Source organism: Polypterus senegalus, chromosome 12, assembly GCF_016835505.1.
Source record: "Polypterus senegalus isolate Bchr_013 chromosome 12, ASM1683550v1, whole genome shotgun sequence".
Classification (NCBI taxonomy): Eukaryota; Metazoa; Chordata; class Cladistia; order Polypteriformes; family Polypteridae; genus Polypterus; species Polypterus senegalus.
This window is the reverse complement of record NC_053165.1, coordinates 160,915,236-160,924,607: the sequence shown is the minus strand read 5'-3', so window position 1 is coordinate 160,924,607 and position 9,372 is coordinate 160,915,236. Positions and strand designations below refer to the sequence as shown.

General features: G+C 41.8%; 1 protein-coding gene across 1 annotated transcript; it reads right to left on the bottom strand.

The window, feature by feature from the left end:
* Positions 1 to 1,617: 1,617 nt before the first annotated feature.
* pycard (PYD and CARD domain containing) lies at positions 1,618 to 8,537 on the bottom strand. Its single transcript, XM_039770551.1, has 3 exons — positions 8,205 to 8,537; positions 4,857 to 4,907; positions 1,618 to 2,583 (listed from the first exon to the last, which is right to left on the bottom strand). The coding sequence occupies exons 1-3, from the start codon at positions 8,467 to 8,469 to the stop codon at positions 2,321 to 2,323; spliced, it is 579 nt and encodes a 192-aa protein (XP_039626485.1). The 5' UTR covers positions 8,470 to 8,537; the 3' UTR covers positions 1,618 to 2,320.
* Between the last annotated feature and the right edge of the window lie 835 nt (positions 8,538 to 9,372).

Below are 9,372 nucleotides of genomic sequence, written 5' to 3'. Positions count from 1 at the left end.
CATTGGAAAGAAAGCTACAGTAATTTTGTATAATAGTATAATAGTATTTGTTACAGTGTGGCCTGCTGACGCATGTATGGCAGTCGAAGCGGCCCACCAATGGTAGTGAGTTTGACATGCCTGAGGTAGTGGACTGTAGTCCAGGGTGCAAGTGCATTGCAACTGTGCTCAGTAAATCACCAAAGGTTAGTAACTGTGAGAACAGCCGAACTAAAGTAGTAACAGAGGGTTAAACAGCATAATGGGGGTCTACATTAAAAAGAATCTGTGCATTAGAAAAGGGGTTAATGTTTTGTGTAGGAAGAAATGATATAAGCTTATGCAAGCTTTAGGGAAGATGGAGGCAGGTTTGGATTCAGTCCATGGCATCGGAGGATGCAGTTACTCCCACCAAGCCAGTTTAGAGTCCCCAGTTAATTTCACATAAAGGGAGGACATGCAGATTGGCTACAGAAAGTGCCTGTACAGATAATTGAACCCTGGTCACCACTTGCCACTGAGTCATTTTAACACCCGTGTTAAGTGATGTCAATTTTAAATTAATGAAAAAAAAAAAAAAAAACAACAGCACCTACATCTGCAAGAATTTCTAACATTAAATGTAAAAACAAAACAACATCTAAAACCACAAGTCTACTAGTTTTTATTTTGTTTGCTTAGAAATGACATCTAAAACATTGTACTCAGCCCTCAAGTAATTTATAAGAAGACATAAAAAGCAGGGGATACATTTTGCTCCCTATGACTGCCATCTATCAGTGCAGCCTGTCCTTGCAGTTTGTGGTGCAGGTGGTCCACGGCGTCCAGCTTCATGACACTTTAGAGGAAGGAATCTCATAATAGAATGAGTGGCCTGCTTTGTACCAGTGCAACAGTTTGGAATGAAGAGTGAAAACCAGCAGTTCCCTGTAACGATACAGTGATCCCCCGCTATATCGCGGTTCAGCTATCACACCCCGACTTCATTTCTTTGGTTTACGGGATAAACAATTTAAAGAGATTGTTATTTTCATGGGTTATTGTTACATATGCATTCATTTTCACTTATACTTTAAAACTTATAATATTTTATATTATAATACTTACAATATTTGTCCTTTATTTCCTGCCCCGGGCGTGGTTAAATATCTTTCTCGCGGCACTTATAACGCTGCTCGCGTTGTGAAGGGGGGTCTGAATGCACGCTAAGGAGATGCGATCGGTTCAGCTGTTGTCTTACTGCTGCTGGCCAGCTGTGTGTTGTGCTTGTCACGCTTTGCCTCAGTCACGTAAAAGCCTGCACAGCAGCTGTCCTTTTGCCACTTCGCGTCTCTGCCGCTCGCTTTGTGAAGGGGGGTAGCTGAACGCACGCTAAGCAGAAGTGGACGGATCAGCTACTGGCTTTGTGCTGCTTCTGCCAAGATGCCTGCTCTGTTTGTCACTCTGTGTGTTCTGAAGGAGGAGAAGTTTTGTGAGGGCTGAACGCACGCTAAGGAGATGCGGTCAGATCATCTGCTGGCTTTCTGTAGCTGCTGCTGTCGAGCTGCGTGTTCTGCTTGTCGTTGTTTTAAGAGCTGGGAGTACCTGAAGTGTGTCTGCCAAAAGCATTCCAACAACTGGGAGGTTAGATGTCCGTGATCTTGTTTGAAATTGTTTTTTAAGTAGGGCGTGACGTGCAAAAGCCACCGTCTCACAGGTTTTGCTTCCTAAGGTTGTAATGTCTAGTCTTGCGTGTCGTCGAAGTGTCTATCCGAGATGATCTGGTCTTGATCGCTTTGCTCAAATGCCTAAACCCCCCCATACCCCCCACACCCATGGAGGCGCGCTACACTCCTGCTACTTCGCATTGTGAAGGGGGGAGCTGAATGTACGCTAAGGTGAAGTGGACTTTGTGCTGCTTCTGCCAAGATGCCTGTTCTGCTTGTCGCGCTGTGCGTCGATCATTTAAAAGCCTGTACAGCAGCTGTCCTTCTGTCTCACTGCCTTGTCTTGCGTGACGTTAAAATGTTTTATAATAAAGAGAAGTTACTCATAATCTTAGCCCAACATCCACATATCATATGTGTTTACAAAGTGTTTTAATACGTTTACATGTGTTTAAAGAGTGTGAGAGGGGTATTTTAAGGCTTAAACTGTATAAAAAAAGTTTATTTCCATATCACAGATTTTCACCCATCGCTGATGGGTCTGAAGCGTAACTTCCGCGATAGGCGTGGGATCACTGTACTGGAAATCTGCTCAGCTGAGTGTCATAACGGGTCACCTGTTTAAGACTCTGATGATGTCACATCCTTTGACTGCATTACAGTAAACAGTTGGGGAGAAGGGGCTTGCATGGGACTTATTTTCCCATCAGGTCTTCAATCAGGTAGGGCTGCTTCTCTTTCAGAGTATTGAAGAACTCCAGTTTCTCCTTGTTCCCCCAGGCACTGACCATCGCGTAGAGCCGCCTCATTTTTCTCTGGTTGGTGGTTTCAGACAAGACCTCATCGTAACACTCATTATCAATCAACTTCTTAGAGAGCAGGCTGTCCAAAATGGGCGGCACAATTGCAACCCTTTGGATCAATGCCTCTCGGTGCTTCTCCAAAAAGTTTGCAGGGCCTGGCAAATAAAAAAAAATAAAAAAGACAACTGGTTAATAAATATAACATTTCTAAGTCTTGATGCATTGGTTTATGAAAACATATTCTGTGGGACTCTCTGTTGTTTTATTTAATGTGTGTATACTGTACAGTATATTTGGGCAGATGCCCGCTATAATACAAAGATGACGGGTGTACATTAAATTCAGTGGAATGGGGTTGGGCTTAGGGGTGGTGTTGGGGTGTGGGCGGAGTCAGATATAAGCCCCTTGCCATATAAGGAGACTATGACATTGCGCGTGTACAGTCTCTGTCTTTTTACCTTATTGCTCTTTTCTTGATTTGAATTCTCTGGTTTTGACCCCACCATGGTTGAGTTATGGTGCTCTCGATGGTGTCTCGTCTTTGGATTTGTTTGCCTTTTATGTGCCTGTCAGGTTTCCTCCCTTATGTTTCAATTCTCTTTACCTGCCTTTTTGGATGTTTTTGTTACTTTTGTTTATGTAGTGTAAATATTGTTTTGTATTTTTTATATTTGTTTAATTACATATTACTTATTATTTGTATTCTTTTAGGTAGAATGCCCAGAGGGCGCTTGGCGGTCTCATGGCCTCGGTACCCCTGCAGATTTTATTTTTTTCTCTCCAGCCGTCTGGAGTTTGTTTTTTTGTTTGTTTTTTCTGTCCTCCCTGGCCATCGGACCTTACTCTTATTCTATGTTAAATAGTGTTGTCTTATTTTAATTCTGACTTTGTCTTTTTTTCTCTTTCTTCATCATGTAAAGCACTTTGAGCTCATTATTTGTATGAAAATGTGTGACAGAAATAAATGTTGTTGTTCTATTTGATTATTATTTCATATCTGTGCGTGTCTTGCCATTCTGCCATGTTCCTTGTATTTCTTGGGCACATCCCCATGAGACAGACAAAGCCACCCGTCTGTTATAGTTTAGGGACCACCCCAGTCCTAGAAAGGCAGGCTGGGAATTGAAGTCCAGTGCGATTCACTTGTATGCCCTCTGGTGGATTTTGATGGTTCTGTGAGTTTTGTATTCTCCTTTTGTTAATTATTTTGCTCTGCTTCTTTGGTTTCTTCTCCTCGGTTTTGTTTTGTGGGCTCATTTGCTTTGGATTTCTTTGTAAGCAATTCATTTTGCCTCTTTTGGAATATTTTGCAAGTTATCTACATTCATGTGAAAAAATACTTTATTAGGATAGTTTCTTGGGCCTGTGTCTGCAAGCCAGAGTTTTACACTTCTCCCTTTTGTAAAGCAATTGTCATTATTGTCATTTTGGGACTTTCAGGACTATTTTGTATTTTTGAAGCTAAAGTCCCATTTGGCCCGGTGTAGACCAAAGCCAGCTTATAAGGTCGGAGCTAAGCAGTGTTTGTATTTTCAGGGCACCAGCCTGCTTCTGTCTCAGTTTTAGGGTCCGCCTACCTTTGTCATTTATGTGCTGCAGCAATCAAAACTGTCATTATATTCCATTGGATATTGTTTTTGAATCCTTCAAATAAATATTTTAAATATTAAAGGAATCTTGTTTAGTTTTTTTGTGCCAAGGTTTTGTTTTACATTTTTACATTTTCCACTTTGATATGTAAAATAAAATCTTTACTTTAAATATTTTGCGCCAGTGTAGGCCAAATGCCCGCCTCTTTAGTTTGGGACCAGGCTGCCCATTTTGGAGCACAGGTCTGGCTTGTGATGTCATCACAGCCTCGTTGCTGTCTGTTCTTCCCAGGCATTATACAGTAATGTATACAGACGGAGAGACAGACGCTCTCTGGGCCTTGGTTACTCCATAAGTAGAAGGTGAGGATATCAACATGAAATGCTATGAGCTGATCGTAACTTAAGCCTAAAGTGAACCACTTTCAAATGTCATTGTGTGACAGACTTGTCACTAGGTGGAGGAGTCAGTTTAAGGCCCTCAGAGTGTACCTGAAAGTGTCTGAGACCTGAGGATGTCTCACCACCAGTTAGACTCACTGAACGTCCTGAATTGCAAGCTCACTAAGTGTCAGAGTGTGCCAGGTTTGTTCAGTGGATGGGTGAGTGGAACAAGGCTAAAATGGAGAGACTGCCAGTTGGTATCACAGATGGAAGCCCAACTCAACAGTGGGCTGCATGAAATCTCCTGTAGCTCCATTGGCCGTTCTGCAATCTGGAAACCCCACGTTTGAGTTCTGCTACTGCCATCTCAGGTAAGATGAGCAGCTGAAAGGGGAGGGTCACCCTAAGTAGACACCCGGGTTCCTTTAAAATGATATTTTCTGATCTTTCCTTACCTTCGAAAGACTGCACTTGCTGTCCAAACTGAGCACCTTGGGCATTTCTCCCTGTGGAAGACAAAGACAGTGTTACAAATTTCTCCTTTATCATGTTATTGCAAAATATTCACATTCTAGTTAATCCAAGCAGGCGACGCTTTCATGTGTGTTACTTTTTAACATCTCTTCTCACTGTAAACGGAGAAAACAGATGTCAGTGTGGTCATTACTTTTTAAAGGAGCGACCTAAATAAAAATTTGGAAGATGAAAATTTAACTGAAACATAACAGCGGAAAATGGCAGACTTTATATATCGGGCCCCCACTCCCGAACCGGGTTCTTGTCATGGCTTCCTTCATCAGTTATGCCTTGTAAACCGCCATAAAAGAAAGCTAAGGTATTTCTCCTGTGTGATTTCTTTCTGCCGTATCACTAAAGGAGGGGTATCGCCTATTTATATTATATCTGCAGAGTTTCAGGTTATGTAATGCGCCACAATTATAAAAGAGCTCATTCCAACATGGCAGCTAGCGCCCCCTGCTGGATACAGACGGACACGACCACAGTGGGTGTTTCGCATTTTATGTGTTTGCGTCTAAAAAGAAGAAATGTGTCACACTGCTTGGACAACAATGTCCACTGTGCTGCTCAACAACAAATGTGACACGTAAATAAGAGACCAGGCACTCTGATTGACGTTGTCAATTTAATTCATTTTACTTAATTCAGGAATGATTTGGTGTCCCACTGGTCAGGGATCGATCGTCCATGAAATTAAAGAATCTTAAACTTCAGAGTCCTAATCCCAAGGGAGCCCCTGATGGAACTTTAATTTTCATAGCATAACGGAGCACGTTTTTATTCACACCAGTGACTTTGACGTGCGAGATAATCCAGCACAACAATTTTTATCAAAATCTGGTGTGGTTAAACTTCAAGAAACATTTATTGGTGATCTGCCGTGGAACAATCCCAACCTTGTTGCTGGGTCTGAAGGGTTCCCCATAACATTTCAAGCTTCAGGGCCCCAAAAATGAAAGTGTGCCACTGCTGCTGGTTAAAACTTGACAAGGAATATTTATGTGTGGTAAGCAACGATAGCCATCATGGTGACCAGCTATCTTGGAGCGGCAGGTTTGGCTGAAGGAGTGAAATGTTTGTGTATAAGGATGAGATGTTAACAAAAATATATTTGATATACAAGGAGGACCCACTTAGGATTATAATTATGAACAGCATTTCCTGGTGTCACTCCACAGGCCGAGCTCAGGGAGGACAACATTGTTGATCACAGCCCACCTCCTTTAAGGATTGTGATGGGACACCAATGTTGCTGGTCTTGAACTTGTAGAGAAGCCTGACTTTGGTACTAATGAGCTTGACGACAGCATTTGACAATGTTTAGGATTCTGGAAAAGCAAAGCGTAGCACAGAGGATCAAATCGGTCCAAACAGGGCTGGACTGCCTAGGATCTGTGATGGAGACCAAGGGCGTCTACAGCTTTAATACTCCTGTGTTCTTCTTTCTCATATAACAAACATTATTAGTTTGTACTTGACTTATATTTTTATTTCTCCATTTACCTTTTTATTTTCAATTTTCAAAATGTTTATTTGTCACTGCAGAATTTTTACGTTTCAGGCGCCCATTTTTCAAAGTTGTACACCGTTTTGGTGTCCTCCATGTTTAACCGAGATGAATTCTGTTTTTTTGTTTTTTTTTGTTTCCGTTTCTAAACATATTTCCTCAGCTAAGAACTGCAGTTTTAACATTGCGTTTCAAACAGGATTGCCAGACGCCCTGATTTGAGTGGGACGGTCCCGGGTTCAACAGACAAATCCCGAGTCCCGCATTGCCTCTGAAAATCCCAGCTGAACAAAAACTGTATGCGGAAGCAAAACCTTAATTCAATTTTTACATTGAAAATCTAGTTAAAGAAGCCCGCTAATTTTTTGTAGACAGCCTGGCGTACCATCTTTTATGTATAAAATTTGTAACTGTCAGCCGAGTCCGAGTGTTTGAATTGTGTGTGTTTATGTTGTGTGTTCGTGTCGTCTGTTTCTCATTCTCATCATGTCTGCTCGTGCTCAGCGTGTGTAATTCGTTTTGAAAGTGAAGTGAGACTGACAAAGACTTTTCGACTAATAAGGTAGGTCGCATCTGCTTATCTGCATTCTACTTACACATATCTTGTCGTATTATATGAAACATACAACTTGTTACAAGTTATATCAGACATATACCAAATATACATTTTAAATGATAAGGAAGTGATAAGTGAGGTTATAAACAAAACCACGTGACATGTTTACCGTATATTCGTATTTCTGTTAGTTTAGTATGCATTGAAATATTGCACTACTCGTAGGTATACTATTGTGATTATTCTCTATTGTATATATGTTCTCTACTGTACTGATTTACATATACTTACATGTTTAGATTCTACGTAGTTATATATCTATTATTACAATTGAATTAAAATTATCTATTTTTTGTCTTCCTTAATTTCTTGACATCTTTTTTTGGTTGCTCGTAATGGTGACTGTCCCGATCTGTGTGGCGACCCTGGTTTCAAACAATAAGCACGCGCTAAATGGACAACGATACACGTTTTGTTATTGTTATGCATATTAACATTTTGTGCACGTTTAGTATTAATTTTTTTTTTTATTGCAATAATAACATTCTGCGTCCATATTCGTCACTTTTCTTTCTGTCTCACAGTGGATATTCTACACGGTCGTCACGTTTCACACAGACTATCCAACACGGCACATCGAGGAGCCGCCGGGACTTCACCATTTTCGATATACTGAAGATCGAATGGTCGCCGTTCACTCTCATAAAAGCTCGTGCCGTGGCCCGTGTGCTCCGGGGTCCAGTGTACCGAGCTGGATTCACATTTGGCCCGGAAGGTGTGAGAAGGGGTGGGGCGAGGGGTTGCTCTGCCTCGGCCATCAGCGCGGAGATCGATCGGCGGGTTCAGACGAACTTGGGGACAAATCAAAGTAAATCAAAGTACGCGGAGGTGGAAAGTGAAGGCTCCGTCCCGAGTAACCAAGTCATTTCAAACGGCGACTGTTGCAGACTCTAATCTCGTTTGGCTTCCTTTGATAGAATACAAGGAAGTCATTAATCGAAACCGAAACTGAATGTGGCTGTGCTTTTGTTAGCTCTAAAGCGATTCTATGTTTTTGTCCTATCATTTTAAGATATTGCACATAAAATGTTCTTCATATTATTCTGTATTACTTTGTAACGAGTACACGCGGGAAGGCAGCATGCAGGCGCAGACGTTTAATTGTACGTTACAGTAACACGCGCGAGTGTAAGCTGCCTACCCGCGTGTGCAGCCACTTACCCGCCTTACACTCCAGCTCGGCCGCTTCCTGGTTCTGTCCAATTTTTCTCAACACCATGACGGTCACTTCCACGGCTTTGCCTTCGGTGTGGTGGCTGATGATCAAGTTGGCCAGGTCGATGCTGTCTGCATGTTCCACTTTGCCCCTGGCGATCTTAACCTCGTATAATGTTTGCGAGGAGAGCACGTCGCGAAACCGCTTCAGTTCTTTTTCTAAGAGGTTGTCCAGCGCGTCCACGATGTGGTCTTTGATGGACCTCTCCATCCTGCCTCGTCCACCTCACCTCGCCGCGTGTAGCTCGAATATCAACAGCAGAAGGGGGAGGAGCGAAGAGTCCGAGTGGCCTTGAAGTTCCTCCCACTCATCGGTCCGTCGTCAGAAGGCGAACTTAATTATCAGCGTTTTGTTTACCTGAAGCGTTATGCTGCCTTTTTCTTTGATATTTATCTATGATCTCAGCTACATGATTACAAGATTGTTTGGACTGTACATACATACAGTACATGAAATCATTCAGCCAGTGAGCTGACCGGCACTGTTACTTCTTATAGCAGCTTCTATGAAGAGGTTTGCATTCCCAGTAAAACTATTGTAGTTGGGAGTTGTACCGAGTTAGCCATTATGGGTGCAATGAGAAGTCAAGCAAAATGACACCTTTCAGTGACGTGCGGCGAGGTTCATGGCTGGTGTCTCCTTCAGAGTCAGATTTACAAATATATGAACCCAAAAGAGTCGCTTATTCACTATTCAGTTAGCAGCCAGCACATTGACTACTGGTTATGTTTCAAATCTAATTCTTTACACACACACACACACACACACACACACACACACACACACACACACACAGGTAAGGCGCATATTCGGCTAAGAAAGAACGTTACATTTACAAGAGCGCGCATTTGCTCCTCACACTCCATGTGTTGTAAATTTGCTGTTGCAATTTTATAATTCATACTCATTCAATACAAATGAAAATACTGAGTGGTGTACAAGAAAAACGGATTTTAATTTTGACCGTAATTGAAATATGTAGTTGCTTTTAAAAACTGTTAATTCTGATGCTTTAATCAATTTTAATACAGACTGTTCAACAAAAGGATAACAAGAAAAACAAAAGAATATTTTATTCAAGGTCAGATTTTAGTTTTTAAGTATTGGGTTGTT

Coding starts and splice junctions, on each gene's coding strand:
- pycard (XM_039770551.1), bottom strand. CDS start 8,469: ATGGAGAGGTCCATCAAAGACCACATCGTGGACGCGCTGGACAACCTC. Junction 4,908..8,204: donor CGAGCTGGAGTGTAAGGCGG/GTAAGTGGCTGC, acceptor TGTCTTCCACAG/GGAGAAATGCCCAAGGTGCT. Junction 2,584..4,856: donor GCAAGTGCAGTCTTTCGAAG/GTAAGGAAAGAT, acceptor TTTATTTGCCAG/GCCCTGCAAACTTTTTGGAG.